The sequence below is a fragment of the Lepidochelys kempii genome, chromosome 7 (assembly GCF_965140285.1).
Source record: "Lepidochelys kempii isolate rLepKem1 chromosome 7, rLepKem1.hap1, whole genome shotgun sequence".
NCBI lineage: Eukaryota > Metazoa > Chordata > Testudines > Cheloniidae > Lepidochelys > Lepidochelys kempii.
This window is the reverse complement of record NC_136386.1, coordinates 30,115,550-30,134,947: the sequence shown is the minus strand read 5'-3', so window position 1 is coordinate 30,134,947 and position 19,398 is coordinate 30,115,550. Positions and strand designations below refer to the sequence as shown.

At 58.8% G+C, this 19,398-nt stretch overlaps 2 protein-coding genes across 9 annotated transcripts; one reads left to right on the top strand and one right to left on the bottom strand.

Moving 5' to 3' along the window:
- Positions 1 to 1,288: 1,288 nt before the first annotated feature.
- Positions 1,289 to 6,759, top strand: CTSW (cathepsin W). 3 transcript variants are annotated; one of them, XM_073351653.2, is made up of 11 exons: positions 1,289 to 1,510; positions 2,177 to 2,243; positions 2,716 to 2,829; positions 3,044 to 3,177; positions 3,428 to 3,527; positions 4,123 to 4,203; positions 4,767 to 4,889; positions 5,346 to 5,410; positions 5,536 to 5,626; positions 5,774 to 5,832; positions 6,398 to 6,759. In XM_073351653.2, exons 1-11 carry the CDS (start codon positions 1,415 to 1,417, stop codon positions 6,509 to 6,511), a joined length of 1,044 nt encoding a protein of 347 aa, XP_073207754.2. In that variant the 5' UTR covers positions 1,289 to 1,414; the 3' UTR covers positions 6,512 to 6,759. The 3 variants fall into 3 exon arrangements, with proteins under 3 accessions (XP_073207754.2, XP_073207756.2, XP_073207755.2); XM_073351655.2 differs by lacking the exon at positions 4,123 to 4,203; XM_073351654.2 differs by lacking the exon at positions 5,774 to 5,832.
- On the bottom strand, positions 6,011 to 17,764 carry BBS1 (Bardet-Biedl syndrome 1). Of its 6 annotated transcripts, none has more exons than XM_073351646.1 (17): positions 17,645 to 17,764; positions 16,738 to 16,814; positions 14,734 to 14,768; positions 14,116 to 14,388; positions 13,844 to 13,890; positions 13,441 to 13,479; positions 12,610 to 12,682; positions 12,209 to 12,340; positions 11,945 to 12,051; positions 11,402 to 11,522; positions 10,932 to 11,090; positions 10,588 to 10,657; positions 10,134 to 10,292; positions 9,419 to 9,552; positions 7,721 to 7,855; positions 7,556 to 7,642; positions 6,011 to 7,346 (listed from the first exon to the last, which is right to left on the bottom strand). In XM_073351646.1, exons 1-17 carry the CDS (start codon positions 17,677 to 17,679, stop codon positions 7,260 to 7,262), a joined length of 1,770 nt encoding a protein of 589 aa, XP_073207747.1. In that variant the 5' UTR covers positions 17,680 to 17,764; the 3' UTR covers positions 6,011 to 7,259. The 6 variants fall into 6 exon arrangements, with proteins under 6 accessions (XP_073207747.1, XP_073207749.1, XP_073207748.1 ...); XM_073351647.1 differs by having other exon boundaries at positions 7,259 to 7,346; positions 7,721 to 7,988; XM_073351648.1 differs by lacking the exon at positions 7,721 to 7,855.
- Between the last annotated feature and the right edge of the window lie 1,634 nt (positions 17,765 to 19,398).

Below are 19,398 nucleotides of genomic sequence, written 5' to 3'. Positions count from 1 at the left end.
GGGAGGGGCGCAGCAGGTAGACCAGATGGCCCTGCACAGCAGAAGAGTGAGCAGGGGCATCATGGGGAGCAGTGGGTACGTGTCCTGGGGGATGGAGAGCAGCCAGGGACAGGGTGTAGGGGAATCTGGGAGTGGGGCAACTGGGCTGGATGAAACCCTTTTATAAGCCACTTCCAGCACGGACAGACCTGACCTTGGCATATTTCACACAGGACTCCCCCACTCCAATAGGGCCATGAAGGGAACATCTGTCCCAGCACTGCTGAACACACCCACCTCCATCCCAACCCACAGGCGCCTGCTCTCCCAGCCCCAGGCCCAATCCTGACCCACAGCCCCCTGCTCTCCAAGCCCTGGGCTCCCCATTCACTGGTGAATCAGGCACCATGTTTCCTGAAGTGACTGAGATTTCAGACCTTTCACACTAATAATCCCTCTACCTTCCCGCACAGGCCTGGGTCTGGGACCCTTAAAACACAGCAGCTGCTCAACTAAATGAGCCCAAGTGGGGAGCAGGAGGAGGGATTGGGAGCCTGGGGTTCTGGGGATAAATGGGGTCTGAAGCTGAGGAGTTGTCACGGGGGGGCAGTGGCAGAGTCAGGGGGAACCCAGGGCTGGGATAGCAGGGGGCTGCTTGTGTCAGGATGAAGCACAGAGCCCTGTGGTGCTGGGTACAATGAATGAAATCTGTCAGGTGATTAGCTGTTTGGAAGCTCAGTACCTGCACCTGTTCAAGGCTGCAGTGGGGTGGGGTGGACTCAGTCACGTCTCTGATCAAGTCCTGCCTGGCTAGCTAGGGTGGGGATTCAATAGGGGACACTTTCCCCTCACAATCAGTGCTGACCCCAGTGCCCTAGTAGACCTGACGGGTCGCTGAGCTGCAGGGGGGCTCAGTAGGGGGTGCTATGTGCCTCATCTCTCCAGTGCAGTGTTACCTGGAGGTCATGGCTGATCCTTTTCCCTGGACTCAGGGTGCAGACCCAGGCATCCAGGCTGGATTCCAGCATGGCCAGGCCAGCCCCTGACAGAGGTTCTGTGCTGTGGCTGCCATAAGCATCTTTGTTCCTGAGGTCCCTGGATTCTGGAGGACTGGTACCTCCCATGGGGGTGGGAGGTCACCAGGAGATGGGTCCTTGGGCTTAATGTAGCAGAGCAGATGAGTGATAGGAATGGATGGAACAATACCCCATTGTCCCCAAATCTGTCCCCCTCCGTGGTGCAGACCCTGAGGGCACAGGAGCAGGTTTGATGCTGCTTGGGGGTCTGAAACCCAACCCCCACCCCCCATCTCTCCCCGTCCCCGGATCTCACACCTGCAGCTCCTCTGCTCTGTGGTTTCCGTCATTCTTCTGCCTGCCCTTGCCTATATAACCCCCCCACAGGATGCCTGGGCAGGCACAGAGCAGCTACTGCCATGGGGCCTGGAGTCCTGAGTCCCTGCCTCCTGCTGCTGGGGGTCTGGGTCTGTGCCCTCCCAGCTGGCTCTGTCCTGCCCCCTGAACTCAGCAAGGTAAGGGATGGAGGACACACCTGGAGGGAGTAGTTTTGGGGCGGAGTGGGCCTGAAAGCCAGAGAAGAACAGAGAAGACACCGCGTGTCTGTGCCAAGAGCCATTGGCTACTGTGCTGAGACCCAGCACCTTGGTGCATGCATGGCGAATCCAAGGACAGGAATTGGAGCCAGCACCCTCGGGACAGGAAGGTCCTTTAGCCATTCCCCACCACTATAGGCCAGTCTGTGCCTCATGCTCCTTGCACACTCACATGCCATCCTCCGCACTCTCCCCCGTGCTCCACGTGCTACCCCCCCAGACACCAACACACACTCACCCAGATGGGTATGTGCCCCCATCCATCCCAGACATCAGTGGGTTCCACTCTACACCCCAAAGCAGGGATAGCCAGGGGCTGGGGATTGAGGGCCATGGGCAGAGCTTGGAGCAAGCGCAGAGCCCAGGGTTAGGCTAACAGGGGGCTGGGGGAGAGGATTGGGGGGCACTAGCAGGGCTGTGGGTGGGGGGAGCCCAGTGGTAGGATAGCAAGGGGCTGTGGGTGCAGACTGGGGGGCACCAGAAGGGCTGTGGGTAGCCGGGGCTGGGAGTGGGGGTTGAGGCAGGGGCACTGGCTGCTGGGATGCCCCTTTGCTGCCCACCATCCTGCTGGTTTGTCCATTTCAGGCTGAAGTGACTGGAATGTTCAAGGATTTTATGATTCAGTTCAACAGAACCTACAGGAGCCCCGCAGGTGACGGACAGGGAGGGGGGGGGCTGTCGGTGTGGGGGGCAGGCAGCTCTTCCTGGAGGCTGTTACCACGGGGAGAAGGCGGGGGGCAGCAGAGGGATGGATGGGGCTGAGGCGGGAGTGCACAGACCAGCCCGATCCCCTTCTCCACGCCTCTGTGAGCAGCCACCTCTGAGTCTGGCCTGCCCGCGGCTGGTGTGAGCTGCCTACCCTGTGGCCGCATGCTCCCCTCCCTCCAAGTCCCAGGGCCGCGTGAGGGCGGGGGTGCTGCTGTGTCGCTCTTTCCGTCCCTCTGCTTTCACACCCAGCTCCCTGTGGCTCGGCTCTGCAGCTAGCAGCGGAAAGAGGCGCTGGACGGGTGGAAAATTCACGCCCCCGATTTGTGCTGGGGGGTGGGAGGGGCAGGATGTCCGATGCCACTGGCTGGAGTTGTCATGCCCCCCAGTACTCGTGACCCCCCCCCATCTCCCTCCAGAGCAGCACAGACGCTTCGGGATCTTCACGCGGAGCCTGCTTGCGGCGCGGCGGCTGCAGGAGACGGAGCGGGGCACAGGCCAGTACGGGGTGACCCGCTTCAGCGACTGGACAGGTGGGGAGTGACCCCCGACGCCCAGCACCTAACCAAGCGCCGCACCCCTCTCCCCTGCAGCTGTGTACCCCTCCCTTCCCCTGCCCCCCACTGCTCTGCACCCCCTTCCCCTGCCCCCCTACTCTGCACTCCTTCCTTCCCTGCCCCCACTGCTCTGCACTCCTCACTCCCCCTTCCAGCACCCCCTCAGCACCATCTTCCTCTGTCTCCCCAGATGAGGAGTTCCGGGGGATGTTCTGGAGCCCCCCGCCCCATACCATGCACCAGGACCCCCGGCGCCCGAGGAAGAAATTCCCTAAGTCCTGCGATTGGAGGAAGACGGGGGCTGTGACCGCCGTGAAGAACCAGGTAGTTGTGGGACGGGTGGGTTGGGAATCCCCCAGACAGACAGTTAGATGGGGCAGGACAGGGGGTGCCATGGGGGGCTTAGTAATGACAAAATCATTCCACGTCTCCTTCCCCACTGCTCACCCCAGTTGTCGTCCCCTCCCTCAGCTGGGGCATTAGGGACAGCGCAGAGGCTGGGGAGAGCGCCCCTTCCTGCCCCACAGCACAGCGCCTCCTAGTGCCACGTAGGGCCTCATCCCTCTCTCCGCAGGGCCAGGAGTGCCGCTCCTGCTGGGCCTTTGCTGCCGTCGCCAACATCGAGTCCCTCTGGAACATCCACTTCCACCAGCCCCGGAACCTCTCGGTGCAAGGTAGGGACTGGGGGGTGCCCCACCCCCTCGACTGGAACAGGGCAGGGCACCCCAGCACTGCTCTGCTGTGTGCAGGTGAATGGGGCACAGAGGAGGGGGCACCTGGGGATGTTCTAAGCGCCTCCCCCTTCCCAGCCCAGAATCCCTCTGTGTGTGTGTAAAGTACCCCCTTCGTTTCCTGTCCCAAACTGGGAGCTTGTAACCCTTGAGGGACCTGGGAGCAGGCTGGGTGTGTGGGGTTTACAGGGACCATGACCCCATGCATTGGGTTTCGTATATTTGCACCCCATCTGCAATCACTGGGGTGGGGGCCTGGGGACAGCCCCACCACAGACTTGCCTCCCTGTAGGCCCGGATCCCCTCCCCAATCCCCAGTCTACTGGACGCTGAGCCCTGCCTGTGGAACTCTCCCCCACCAGATGTTAAAGCAGGGGGTGGCAGGTGCTGAGTCTCTCCATCCAGAGGTGGGTTGATCACCCCACTGGGAGCCGCTGTGGGATGAGCCTGTGTGCGCCACCCAGCAGGAGCAGGATCCCAAGGTCTGACTGGGGTGAGGGGGAGATGGCTTGGTGCTCACCCACTACTTCCCTTGCAGAGGTGTTGGACTGCAGCTGGTGCGGAGTGGGGTGCAACGGGGGCTACGTGTGGGATGCCTTCACTACGGTGCTACACAAGCGTATGTAGGCACTGGAGGGATGTGTGGGCCTTTGCCCTGCAGGCAATAAACCCCCCACATTCCCCTGGACTGTCCCCTATTCACCCCTCACAACTGTTTACTGTGAGGATATTTTAGTGCATGGAGACTCACTCTGACTCAGACTGGGGCCCCGCATCGTGCCAGGCACTGCACAGACCCTTAACCAGATTCGGGCCTGTCACCACAGGTGCTGCACAGACCCCTTGACTGAGATTGGGGCCCCCAGCATTGTGCAGACCTCAGCCCAGTCTGCAGTCCCCATCACCAGACACTGCGCAGACCCTGACCGAGATTGGGGGCCCACATCATGCTAGGTGCTGCATGGACCCTGACCCAGACCAGGAGCAATCTTCCCAATACTGTATATGGAAGGGAGACCCCTCCTCATTCCAAGACCCTGCTGTGGCCCCACTCTTTGTGACAGGTTGAATTTGGGGGGAGGGGGTTTACTCTGATCCTTGAATCCAGAACAGGGGAAGGATGGAGCAGGGAATGAGGCACTCTGGGCCCATCCCAGACCTTTCACATACACTCCCTCCCAGGCGGACTGACCCATGAGACTGCCTACCCCTACACAGGGAGACAGGAGAAATGCCACAACCTCAATAAGTATGAGCCGGCTGCCTATATCCAGGGCTTCCAGACACTTCCTGGAGATGAGGAGGGTGAGGCCTGTGGAGAGAGGGGTTGGGGTGGGGCCAGCACTGGGGACAGGGGGGAGTGGGCCATCTAGGATGGAGTGGTGGGGGCAAAGGGAGCAAGTGAGGGGAGTGGAACAGGATTAGGGGGTAACAAAGGGGACTGGGTGGGAGGGGGAGAAGCAGGGCCTGGGTGGGGGCAGAACTGATCAAGACCTGGCCAGTTTCCAGGCAGCTGTGCCTGGGGTGATGTGTGTGAAACCTACAAGGGGCTGGTTAGTTTCATGCTTCCCCCTGGGGGAGCTCTGAGCAGCAGAGGGGGAATGTGAGGGATGCAGAGGGCCCAGAGGACACAGGGAGGGGCAAGGGCCAATGTAGCCAGTGTGTGGGGACAGCAGCAGCCTGGTAGGGCCATGCCTGGGTCAGGGGTGTTTGTTCCTGGGTCCTCCTCCCCACCTAGTACATTTGGGTTTCCTCTTGTAGAAATAGCTGCACACGTCGCAACTGAGGGCCCAATCACAGTTACCCTGAACTCAGCTGCCATGAAGGTACGTGCCTCCCAGTTGTAGCAATGCGGGAGAAGCCTTCTGGCTACTCAGCCCATCCCATGGTGACCTGCCCACTAACCCCCCTCCCCCCGACTCACTTTCTGCTCATTTTTGTGCCTCTGCAGCATTATAAAAAGGGCATCTCACAGCCCTTGGTGAAGAACTGCAATCCAGACCAGGTGGATCATGTTGCCCTGCTGGTTGGCTACGGGGATGGTGAGTGGAGATGGGCTGTACAAGGGTTTGGATTTGGGTGAGATGGGGTTAAATGAACTGGGGGCTTGGCAGGGGGCTCGGCAGGGGGCTCAGCTGTCAAAAGCACTCTAAGACCACTGTGCCTTTCTCTTCATCAATTAATTGCAGTAAAGGGAAGGCAGTACTGGGTCATCAAGAACTCCTGGGGGGAAGACTGGGGAGAGAAGGTGAGTGGGGAGTGTATGTGGCTGCCCACAGGGCGGTGCTGTCTGTGGGTGCGTGGGCTGGTTTTGTCTGAAGGAGGCTGTGCTGTGGGATCCTACAGAGATGGCCTCTGGGTGGGGTGCAGGGACCATTTAAACAGGGATCTCCTGCCTAACACTAAGACACAGCCACCACTGGGGTGAGATGTGGGCTTTTATTATACACTCCCTGTCCAGGTTCAGACCTCGTTCCAGTTTGATGCAAAGGCTGAGTGAGCGTATGTCTACACTTAAACCACTACCACGACACAGTTGCACGGCCACCTCCACCAATGGCAGGGGTTCTCCTGTCACTGAAGTTCATCCACCTCCCGAGAGGCAAGAGCTAGGCTGATGGAAGAATTCTTCCATCCACCTAGCACAGGCTACTGCAGGGGTAGGTCGGCACTGCTACGTCTCTCAGGGTGTGTGGATTTTTACTCCCCCGAGAGATAGAGCTATGCCAATGTAAGTTCCCAGTGTAGAGCAGCCCTGGGTGAGGAAAGGCTGTACAGCACCATCTGTCCCTAACTGCGTGTCCCCTCGGCAGGGCTATTACCGTCTCTATCGCGGCAGGAACGCCTGTGGCATCACCATGTTCCCTGTAACAGCCACCGTCAACCGCATTGGGGTCCTGGGACATAAAGTCCACTGCCCCCCCTGAAGGGGATGCTGCTGCTGCAGAGATCCTGCTGACTCCCCTGCCACCACCAAGATAGAAATAACTGGGGCCATGGGCCTTCGCTGTGTGATGGGGGAATAAATTCGATACTCAGACTGCTATAGCTTCATACCCACAGGTACCCAGAGCTGGACTTGGCCCTTCCAGCAACACTGCCTCCAAGTGAATGCTCCTTCCCTTTGCTGCAGCAGCAAAAGGGGCCTACGAAACTGTCATTAAACTGATTTTATGTGCTATGTGTGTGGCCCCTTTGACTGGGGGAGGTTGCTGAATTGTTAACCTGAGAGTACTACCCCTGACTCCTCCCACGCTGCACACTCCACACACCAGCACCCTCGGTACAGCAACTGTCCTGGCTTTATTGGGATGCTACGATCACAGCTAAGGGGGTTTCTAGGTGCTACCCCCAGGGCTGTGGATGGGAGAGAAACACCCCATCCTCCAGCAGCTCTTGATACCAAACCAGGCATAAGTCCTCCCCCCGCCCCCCCTGCTGTAAGGAGCTGGCCTGATCCCGGACAAAGCAGCTGGGTCTGCACCCCAGGCTGGGGTGGGGACGGCAGCCCCAACACCCCCTCTACATGGTCCCACATCAGCAGTGTGCACCCTGGGGGCAGCTTGTGGTTCACTGCACAGCAGGGGGCCTCGGCTCCCAGTCCTGGCTCTGATCCAGTGAGGGTTCCTATGGGATCTACTGCAGCTCTGGTCTCCATTGCCCCTCAGAGGCGGTTCAGGCAGCAGCCAGGCCCTCACTCACTGGCATGTTGATATGGGCAGTCAGCAAGGGCATGCTCTGGCCCTCCCGCAACACAAACACCTGCAAGAGAGGAGACAGAGAGCCCCACGCTGAGATGCAGCCACCTCTGGGGTGGGGTGCAGGGACTCTTTATACACAGATCCTTCCCTTGGCACTGAGATGCAGCCACCTCTGGGTCCTACCCCCCCACACACACACACAGCAGGAGGGAGGTGGGAGCATTTTAAAGGGTCAGGCATCTCTCTGGGATGGGGTGTCCCTGTACAAACCTTGATGACGTCCGAGATCCCCTTGTCACTCAGACACTCCACAAAGGTTTCAATGGGGTAGTTCAGTCCCGGGACCAGCATAGGGGCCTGTAGGGAGACAAAGCTGAGTTAGTCAGAGTGCAGGAGCCCATAGGAGCGGTCAGAGGTGTTGTGGAGTGGGGGTACCTTGAAGAAGGCTCTCTTCATAGCATAGAGGCTCTGGTCGTAAAGGAAGCTCACCAGCAGGTTGATGGAAGGGCGCCCAGCTGACGTGTTCTGAATGTGGAGGGTCAGTTTGAAGGTGGGGCCGATGCCCTGGACCTGGGGGTGGGGTGGGGAGGGGGTAGATCCTGAGCACAAGTTCAGTGCAAGGGGGAGAGGAGTCCTTGATCCCACAGCCTGGGGTTGGGGGGTTCTCCATCACAGGAGCCACAAGAAAGGTCCCCCTGGAAATCTAAAGAGATGATTGAATCCCAAATCTCACCCTCTCCGTTCCCGACTTCAGCCCAGATCTGCTCAGTGAGTTAGAGGCACATCGCCTCTGGATTGGAAGCCCCCAAGCGATGGAGAGTTCCCTGCTCCCGTTGTTCGAAGGGCAAATCCCTCTCCCTGTTAAACACTGGCTGTGGCTGATGGTGGCTCCTGGCTCTTGCTCAGACTGTGTCTGCGACCTTCATGAACCCCCTGCTCCCATAAATCCCCCCACCATGCAGAGAGACCGGAATCAAGCCCCCCCCAGGACCTTCTCTCAGAGGAACTCTTCCACCAGGGCTCCCTGAGGCCCAGGGTTTCCAGTCTGGCATTGTTCGCATGGCTCCTCGCTGACCCCTCCCCAGTGGGTCAGTAACCTCGTGGAAGAGCAGCCCCCCAAGTACATGCAGCATCCTGTAGTGGCCTTGCAGGCGCTGTCTGCTGCGCTCCCAAAACCTCCGCCTTGGGCAGCAGAGAAATCAGATGCTTCTCTCCCACCAGTGACCTGCCAAAGCAGGCAGCTTAGTCTAGTGATTAGACCATGAGCTTCAACCTAGAGCCCTGCAGCGGGACTGGGATCCCGAGGGTCCCGCTGCCATAACAGCGGGAGCGGGAGAAAAATTCAAGAAACAATATGGGGGGCAGGATTAAAAAGATATTCCTTCCACACTGCAAACAACATGAATGCCCCGGCCAGCAGGCACCGCTCTCTGGCCGCCCAGCTCTGAAGGCAGCGCTGCCGACAGCAGCAGCGTAGAGCTAAGGGTGGCAGTGGGAACTCTCCCTGCCTGTGCCTGGGGATGGCTTCCAGTCCCCTTTGCATGATGATGCAGGGGCTCTCCAGCCATATGCATGGAGGGTTAGAGGTTTCTAATCCCTGTGTGTGGGGAAGGGGAGATGCAGGGGCTGTTCATCCCCTTGTAGGGATGAGGATTCCGATCCTTCTAAATGGGGGAGTTGAGAGGGTCAGGGGGTTCCCATCCCATTGCACGGGGTACAGGGACTAGAAGGGTGCTGGGGGGGAGACATTTGCTGAAAGCAGCACGTTCAGCCATTGCTGGGGCAATTTTAGAGCCCTGCAGCGGGACTGGGATCCCATGGGTCCCACTGCCATAATAGCAGGAGCAGGATAAAAATTCAAGAAACAAGGCGGGAGCGGGCAGGAGTGAGTATTGCAGGGCAGGATGGGAGCAGGATTTAAAAAATAGTCCACACAGGGACAACCCACAGCAGGGAAAACAGCCCAGCCCCACGCCCGCTAGGCCCCGCCCCCAAGCTGTGGAGAACCCAGGATTCCTGGCTCCCAGCCTCCGCTTGCACAATCCTAAATTTTCTCACCCCGTCTCCTGGCTCCCTCCAAATGCCCCATACCCTTCTCATTCCAAGGGTCTGGTGTCCCCATGACCCACTCACCACTGCATTCATCTTAATGGGCTCCTGCAGTGTGGATGTGATGGGCGCCAGGCTGGACTCCAGCGCCTTGACATAGGCCCGGGCTGCCATGAGCCGCAGCCGGTACAGGTCCATCTGGAACACATGGTGCATGGCTGGTGAGGGATGAAGGGACAGTGAGGACAGAAAGTCAGCCTGCAGCAAGCAGCCAATCAACAAGAGGGATCTCTACCAATCACAATGGATCTTGGTTTTACGCCTTATCTACAGCACAGTGCCCCTTAGTGTGGCACTGCGGCATCAGGGTCAGCACCCGGATTGAGCCCCCAACCCTGCTCCCTGCAGCGCAGCGCCCCCTGGGGCATTGGGGCAGCACTGACTGCGGGAAGAGTGCCTGCCACTGAGTCCCCATCCTGCTCCCTGCAGCACAGCACCCCCGAGTGGCTGGCTCGTGCATTTGCACTAACATGCTGAGTTGGTAAGTAAATCCCAGGCCAGTGGCTTCTATCTTTCCTATAGTGGATGCTCAGAGTGGGACTGGTGGCTCTATGGCTGGGCGCATAGGAAGAGACCCATGTTCGGGGGGGCATGGAAAATGTAGTGGGAGATGCCCCACCTCGCCTCCCACCCCCAATCTCCGCTCCTCCCACTCATTCCCCTACACTCCCAGCTGCTCCCTCCCCAATCTGCCCACAAGCAGTCCCCCTCCTCAACCCACCATTCCTGCCCCACTCACCCACAGCATTCTCGCGTTCCCGCAGAGTCTGGTCCACGTAAAGCCTGGTCTTCTTGGGCACACTGAGTCGGATGCTCTGGGCCACAGGAGGGCCTAGTGACATGTCCTTCTCCTCAAACACGGCTGTGCGCTTCAGGATCTTGATGATCAGCCCCCCGCCTGGGCAGTGGGATAACCAGGATACAGTACAAATGGGCACAAAGCTCCTGAATCCCCTCTTCCTAGATCAGACCCATGGGCCCATCCCCCGTGGTGTACTGTCTCCAATAGTGGCTGGTCCCGTTAATGCCCCTCGCTGCACCGCACTGTCCCACAGGAGTTGAATTCCTTCCTGACCCATCAGCTGGAGCCCAGCTGATGCCTACAGCCAACAGCATCCCCTGCAGGGTGCATTCAGTATTGCACAGCAGCACATGGAACTGAATGGTGCCCACCCAGCACGCCCCTTGCCCACCTTTACTCGTCATGATCAGGGTGTTGTCCTCACGCCCATAGCGGCCAAAGCAAATACTGGTGACCACATCCTGTGGGGGAGCAAAGGGGAGGGGGTAATGGGGTATCAGGCAGCTCGGCCAGTGTCCATAACCACCAGACCCACAATTCTGGCTCCTAGCCTCCTCACTCTAACCCACTAGATCCCATTCCCTTCTCAGAATTAGGGATAGAACCCAAGAGGCCTGGCTCCCAGCTCCCTGCTCTAACCCATGAGACCCTACTCTCCTCCCAAAGCTGGGACAGAGTCCTGCATTAAGAGTCCTGCATTACCCCAGCACTGGCTTTGCCTGATGGGGAAATTACCTGGGTGCGGATGACGTCCACAAGGTTTTTATCCCGGTACATGTGCACCTCCTGGTTGGCCAGACCTACCATCACAGCCTGGAAGCCGCGTGATTTATGATCTAGGAGGCTCATGGTCATCAGTGGGGCTGGCAGATAGACTGTCCACAGCTTCTTCCCCTGTAAGAGAAAGAGATCTGGCACTCAAATGTAGCCATCTCTGGGGTGAGATGCAAGGCTGTTTATCTGACTCTGGGGTGGGGCAGAGGGGCTATTTATACAAGGATCCCTTGTGTGGCACCCCTGTGACACTGGCCCCCTAAGCAGACTAGACTTAGAATAGAGCCATGGAGATCTCCCACTGGCCCCCAGGGAGAGGCGCCTTGGTAACAGGTGGTGTAGGGAGTAGATCTAGGGGCACACAGGTTCCAAGACTTGCCCAGCTGCCCCACCCCTAGTGCCCCGTAGGGGGTGCCCTCACCCACTCCCACCTTCTGTGTATAGCCCTGCAGGGTTTCGTCGGAGCAGCCAGCCACGATATTCTTGTGTACCCGCACCAGCCCCATGGGCTGGGCACTCAGTTCGATGCAGTACTTGGGCCGCTTGGACTCCCTGGAGTGGGAAGGGAGGGCAGACAGGTCAGTGCCAGCCCCCCACTGTGCTTGCTGCCCCACCCAATCCCCTCCTCCAACTCCTGCCTTGTGGGCTCCAGTCACCCTCCCCACCCCCTGCGCCAAGGGAATGGGCACAGACAGGCCTCACCAGCAGGAATGTTACAGCAAAACTAAACCTTCAGGCACTGGGGCCTGGCACTCGTGGCTGTTGGGCAGTGGGGCAGCAGGGAGGCAGAGTATTGGGATGGGCCCATGGATCTGATTGGAGAGAGAAGGGAATACCAAGCTGGAAAGGACCATAGATCTGATCTGGTGGGAGGGGGAGACATAGCAGGTTCCTTATCTGATGTTCCTCAGCACTCCCCTGCCTTCCCCTTTGTCCCATTCCAGCCCCAAGCACCCCTCACGGCTGGCTGTCACCTGCGGAGGATGTAGATGCTCCCATCCCGGCAGGCCACCGTGACCCGGTACTCCACATCGAACTGCCCCATCACGTCCAGGAAGGCTGGCACGCTTGGCAACGTCATCTGCAACAGCAAATGGAAAGCTGGGGCAGCCCCACACCCGTGGGAACGAGCTATATATGAGCAGGGGTCCCTCGCCTGGTGCTGAGATGCAGCCACCTCTGGGGTGGGATGCGGGGACTGTTTATATAGGGACCCCCTCACCTGGCACCCAACTCACCTTGGCCAGGATAGTGAAGGCTTCAGGGTCCAGGATGAGGACATCGGCGCTCTCCGTCCCAATCACCAGGCAGCTGACCGCGTCCTCATCTGCCATGTTCTTCTTCAGTGTGCTCATGCACGTGATGACAGTCTGGATAGGGAGATGGTCATGAGAGGGGTATGGACCTCTCCCCCTTCCCCAGTCTCCCTCTCTACCCAGGAAGGGCAGTGCCAGTCTCCCCAGAGGGTATGCTGGGAAGGAAGGGTACCTGGAAGGCCCTGCTGGGACCCACAAGTCGTCGGTGGGGAACTGGAAATGCTAGAATACTCCCTTTCTCCAACCCCCATCCCCCTGAGTCCCTTACTCTTGGAGGATCCACTGGGGAGTTTCCCGCAGACCTAGGGCAGGGCAGGACCCACCTGGCGCTTGATCGGTTGCCCCTTATGTAGGTTTACAAAATTCTCCATCTCTGGTACATCTTGGGCCAGGAACCTGGGGGTTGGGGAGACAGAGAAGGGGATTGTGGGATAGTGACACAGCTTGCTCTGGTCCACGGTGTCCTCTGTACCACTTAAAACAGGAGCTCTGCTGCTGAGAGCCTTCCAAGCTTTGGGACAATGTCCCCCCACCCGGCCTATGCTCCCTACACCACCTGCCTCCCCCACTGCCGAAATCCCTCCCCGATCACCCAGCCCCCCGGCTTGTGGTCCCTACACCACCTGTCTCCCCCACAGCCGAGGTCCCTCCCAGATCCCCCCCAACTCGGCTTGTGCTCCCCACACCACCTGCCTCCCCCACTGCCAAAATCCCTCCCCGATCCCCGCGCCATGGCTTGTGCTCCCCACGCAACCCGTCCCCCCCACTGCCAAGATCCCTCCCCGATCCCTACCCCGCGGCTTGTGCTCCCCACACCACCCATCCCCCACACTGCCAAGTTCCCTCCCAGATCCCCACCCACCCTTGGCTTGTGCTCCCCACTCCCCCTGCCTCCCCACTGCCAAGATCCCTCCCTGATTCCCACCCCTCCAGCCTGTGCTCCCTACAACACCGGGCTTCTCTGCTGCCAGGATCCATCCCTGACCCCTGCACACCCTCTCCCTTGGCCACCAGCCTCAAGCTTCCTGCTCCAATCCCTGAAAAAGCTGGGTTCCTAGAGCTCCCAGCCCAGGGTTTTGGTGCTAGCCAGGAAATCGCTGGAGGGTGAGGTGCTCATGCCACTCCCTGCCCTCAGTGGTACCATATGGTCTTACCTCAGTGATCGTACCGACAGGGGGATCTCCGCCTTGTCCCTGACACATGAAGATGTTGAACAGAGAGGAAGACATTGGACAGAAACTCAGTATGATACATTCACCATCACAGACCCTACCATCCACAACCCAGAACAGAACACAGGAGTCCTGATTTCTCACCCACTTTACCGTAACCACTAGATCCCACTCCACTCCCAGAGCTGGGGATAGAACCCGGGAGACCTGGCTTTCAGCATGTCCAGCTCTAACCTCAAGGATCTCCCCAATGTCCACACCCAGGGATCGAATGTTAAATGCCTCTGGCATTAGCTCCCATCACTTGCTAAGCCAGGGACCAGGATGGAGTTTCTGGGCGGTGTGGTGATGTGACAGTCCATGGTGGAAAGGAAGAGCCACTCACCGGATCCCCTCCAGCATTTCCTTCAGAGTCAGGGGGTCGATCATGTCCTGGAACGAGATGCAGACAGAGAGAGATGGGAAGGCACATGACTACAAGCTGGGAATAGAACCCAGGCATCCTGGCTCCCAGACTCTGTATTCTAACCACTGGACCCCACTCCCAGAGCTGGGTCTGATGTGGAGTGCCAGGGAGGGGTGGGCCCATTGGTTTGATGTGGGGCAGGGGTGCGGACAGGTACCTTGGGCTGGCCATGCCACCCCCAACCTGCTCACCTCTTTGGCCTGCTCCCAGACATCCTGCTCCAGGGGGTTGGCATCCAGGGGGGGCAGGGTGAATTTGAAGTAGGGCCGCAGGTTCTTGTAGACATAGATGAATGGTCCGGAGGCCACGGCCACGGCAGGCGTGCGTGGCTCATTCTGGTCCATTAGGAAGGTGGTCACGGCAGCCGGCAGGTCCAACAAGGTGCTCTCGCTAGCCAGCCCCGTGCCCCGGTACACCTTCAGCCTCATGGTGTGTCCAGCCATGCCCAGGTCACCCACCACCAGCTGGGGGGTAGACAGAGACAGAAGGGTAGTGCTGGGGGGTCCTCACCCCCCACCCCAGGGCAGCTCCCACCTGCTGGGCTGGGCATGGACACCCTCACTACCCCTTGCCCAGAGAGGCAACTGGCCCAGAATGCTCACCCCCACCCTGAATGCTTTCCCCCACCCCGCCCCAAGAGACACACTCCCCATCCAGATGCTGTTTGCCCCTGGGGGGTTAGCCAAAGCCAGGGTGGAGTATGGGGGATACCAGGCCCAGGGGGCTGATCTGGGAGGTGGTGGAGGGGTGAGATACCAGGTTGGGTAGGCCCATTGCCTGGGGTGGGCAGGCAGGCCATCCTTCCTCACCTTGTACTCTCCATCGCCATGCAGGTCAGCCAGGGCTGGAACAAAAGAGAGATGTGGAGTCAGCATCCCTGATAACCTCCCCCCGGCTCAGCAGGTCCAGCCATGCCCAGTATCTGCATGGGAGACCAAGGGGATGCTCTCCCCTCCCAGTGAATACTAACCACAGTGCCCCAGCATGATGCCAGGGGGCACTGTGCTGCAGGGAGTTTGTGGGGGTGGGAGTAGTAGGAGGTGTTCTCTCCTCGCAGATGTGCTGGCTCATTCCATACCAACTGTGGAGGCTTGTGCTCCAGAGCCATGTAATAATTTGAAGGACTTTGAGGTAAAAGGGGCTCTGGAACCATGGAGTGTAAAAGCATCACTGCGAGCCAGGACTCCTGGGTTCTATCCTCAACTCAAGAAGGCAGACCATCTAGCCACTATGCTCAGTGCTCTGTAACCACAGGGCTGTGTCTATCACTGCTGTGTGTCCGGTTCCCCTCTGGAATGCTCTCAGCAAGGTCCCACAAATGTCCATAGTGGCATGGAAAGTTGGGGGATATGCCCTAGGGGAGAGTGTCTGAGACCTCTGTAATGGGTGGCCCTCCACTGGTCCTAGCTAGCGTGAGCCCAACAGTATTAGTCATTATCCCTAGCAGCACAGCTTCCATCTATCTCCCCTTCCCAGGGATGTTAGTGGTGGACAGGAGGAAGACAAGGTGCCATAGAATTGATTAGAGAGACAAGGTATTGGACCAACTTCTGTTGGTGTGAGAGACAAGTTTTCAAGCTACACAGAGCTCTTCCTCCGGTGTGGGAAAGGTACTCTGAAAGCGTGTCTCTCTCTCTCACCAGCAGAAGTTGGTCCAATAAAAAAATATTCCCTCCCCTACCTTGTCTCGCTAATATCCTGGGACTGACACAGCTACATCTACACTGCATACAACAATTAGAAGGGATTACACAGGGCCCTGGCAGCCGGGGCTGCTTGCTATGCGCTACAGTTAGTTATTTAATTGGAATCCGAGGCAGGCTGGGAACCAAGCTTCTAACCTCAGCTTTGGGAGGTGAGTGGAGTCCAGGAGGTTAGAGCTCGGGGCTAGAACACGTGGCTAAGGGGGGTCCAGTGGTTAGCATACGGGAGGGACTGGGAGCCAGGACTGGGAGCCAGAAGACGTGACCGTCTTCCCAGTTCTGGGAAGGGATAATGTAGACAGTTATAAGGTTTTCTTCCCAGCATTATCAGGAAGGCAACAGCTGCTTTCCAGTGAGTTCTCCTTGGAGGACCTAGAGATGTGGAGCTGGGGTTCTGTCACTGAAGAGAGGGAGGGGGTTAAATCTTTAACGGAGAACACTTTCCTGCCAACCTGGCATCAGGCCTCAGACTTAAATAAGCTTCAGACCATCCCCTTCATTGCCTTTCCCTGCGTTTGTAAGTTCCACATCCTGTTTGCTGTGGCTAGGTGTTTCACACACTCACTGTGAGAGAGAGGCGACTATGGAGAGAACAAGAGCTCCCATCCCCATGAGTGTTAACAAACCTGGGTGGGAGGGAGGGGAGAGTTTACTTTGTATTCCCAGGGTTGAGATCCCATGTATCTGTACATAACTATGCTTTGCCATCTGCCAGCACCACATGAGCTTAAGTGACCTTGAGAAGAGCTTCCTTTGCGAGGTACCTCACTAAGTTATTGATGGAGAATGTGGGGGCCAGATAAGGGAAGGGACTTATCTAAGCACCTACAGAGACAATATGGCAGGAACAGAACCCAGCTGTTTGGATTCTCAGCACCCCACCACCCACACATTATAACCACTGGAATAGAAACTAAAAGTCCTGATTCCCAGTCCCCCTCCAATCTAACCACTAGCCCTCATGCATCTCACAGAGCCAGAACTCCGGGCCCTTTTCCCCCTCCCTCCCCACCTCTAACCACTCCATGGGCCTCCACCCAGGAGAATCCCACTGGACCATTCCCCAGCTCTCTCAGCTAAGGGCACTTTATGGGGGGATCCTGGACTTACCGATGCAGGAGGAGAACGTGTAGAGATTGGCCATGGGGTCATAATGGGCATCCAGCCATTTGGAGTTGGCTTCATTACTGGAGGGGGATGTGGACAGGGTGAGGACACAAAGAGACAGGTAGACACAGAGCGACAGTGAGAAACTGGGATAGATTTCAATAAAAAAAAAGGAACAGAAATTCCAGCAGACCCAATCCCTCCCCATCTGCTCTCACCACGGGACCCCACTCTCCTCCTGGAGCTGGGATAGATCCCACGAGTCCTGGCTCCCAGCCCCTCCCCTATGCTAACCACTAGTCCCCTCTCTCCTCCCAGAGCTGGGATAGAACCCAGGAGTTCTGGCTCCCAGCCCCTCCCCTATGCTAACCACTGGACCCCACTCCCCTCTCAGAGCTGGGATAGAACCCAGGAGTTCTGGCTCCCAGTCCCTCCCGTATGCTAACCACTGGACCCCACTCCCCTCCCAGAGCTGGGATAGAACCCAGGAGTTCTGGCTCCCAGCCCCTCCCCTATGCTAACCACTGGACCCCACTCCCCTCCCAGAGCTGGGATAGAACCCAGGAGTCCTGGCACCCAGCCCCTCCCGTATGCTAACCACTGGACCCCACTCTCCTCCCAGAGCTGGGATAGAACCCAGGAGTTCTGGCTCCCAGCCCCTCCCCTATGCTAACCACTGGACCCCACTCCCCTCCCAGAGCTGGGATAGAACCCAGGAGTTCTGGCTCCCAGCCCCTCCCCTATGCTAACCACTGGACCCCACTCCCCTCCCAGAGCTGGGAGGAGATCCAGGAGTTCTGGCTCCCAGCCCCAGCCCGTCCCCCGCTGGGAAGAGGATCACAGTCATTGCCACCCCCAGCTAACCAGGCCCAGGAAAGAGGGGTTCAAGGGTCACCAACACCCCCCTCACCTCTCGCTGCTGGAGGAGGAGGAGGTGGCCGCCATATCCTGCTCTAGGACGGGCAGGATCTGTTGCTACGGCAACCAACGGCTGTGGATGGGAGTTACTGGAAAACAGTCCCCTAGCCAGATACGGTGTCTCACTCAAAAGGGCCCTTCCGGGGGAGACCAACCCTAGCAACTCAGGGTTCCGGATGTGTGGGGACTGTCTCCGCCCCGCCTCCCGCCCCACATCTACCCCCAGTGAATCTGGGGCGCGCGGCGACACGGGGCGGGAAGACAGCAGAGCAGCTCCTGCAAGGGAGGAGTCACCCCAAGAGCCTGACTTCCACCTGGATCCAGCCTCCAAGGGAGATGGTCCCCCTAGGAGCTGTGCTGGGACCCCCAACTTGACTGCCCCACAGTACAGGCTCCAGTGCCAGCGTCCCCAGGAGGGGAAAGGCCCTGTAACCCATACCCCTGCACCAGCCAGTCCCTCCCACAGCCCTGGGCTCTGGTCAGAGCCAGCAGCCCCTTCCCCTTCCCCCTTAGCCAGCCAGGCCACTCTCTGAAACCGAGAGGCTGAAATGCACTGGTCTGGCCCCTGGAGATCCCAGCTGAGCTGAGTCCTGGGCCCAGATGCTTCTGCAGGAAGAGGATCACGCCCTGTGACATGATAGGAAAGGGACATGCAGGAGATATTAACCATCCTTTGGGAGGGGAGTGGGGTCTGATGGGTTAGAGCAGGGGTAGGGCATGCTGGGATCCAGAGTCAATAGAATTTAGGGCCAGAAGGGACTAGCACAGAGGTGGGCAAACTACGGCCCGCGGGCCACATCCAGCCCACAGGACCGTCTTGCCCGGCCCTTGAGCTCCGGGCCGGAGAGGCTAGAGCCCGGCTTCTCCCCTGCTGCCTCCCCGCCCCAGCCTCAGCTTGCCGCCATCGCTCTGGCCCGCTACTCCTGCCGGGCAGCTTGGTGGCACGGCTGGCTCTGGCCAGGCAGCGAGCTCCTGCTGCTCTGAGCAGCACGATAAGGGGGCAGGGGACCCCGGGGGCAGGCAGGGGACAGGGAGTGGTTGGGGCGGGGGGCAGTCATGGGACGGGGAACAGAGAGGGTTGGACAGGCATGGGAGTCCATGGGGGCCTGTCAGGGGGCAAGAGTGTGGATAGGGGTTGGGGCAGTCAGGAGCCGGGGTGGAGGGGTTAGGGGCGGCAGTGTGGATAGGGGTTAGGGGGAATCAGGAGACAGGGAGCAGGGGGAGTTGGATGGGAGTGGGGTCCCAGGGGGACAGGCAGGGGGCAGGCAGGGGACAAGGAGCGGGGGGGGGGTTGGATGGGGCAGAAGCTGAGTGGGGCAGTAAGTGGGAGGGGGCAGATAAGGAGCGGGGGCCAGGCTGTCTGGGCAGGCACAGCCTTCCCTACCCGGCCCTCCATACAGTTTCACAACCCTGATGTGGACCTCGGGCCAAAGTTTGCCCATCCCTGGACTAGCAGATCATGTAGTCTGACTTCCTGTCTATCACAGGCTGTTAAATCTCACCCAGTTTCTCCTGTATGAGGCCCCAAGATTTGAGAGAGACTAAAGCATTTCAGCCATCAGGAGACTAACCTGTTGTAAGCCCCAGAGAACCAGTGAGGCCCCCCCAATACGCAAATTCCCTGTGATGACAGGGAATTGCTGAGATGAGCCATGCCCAGCTGATCCCAGGAGGCGACCCGTGCCCTATGCTGCAGCCGAAGGTGGAAAAGCCCCAAGGTTCCTGCCAATCTGACTGGTAGAAATC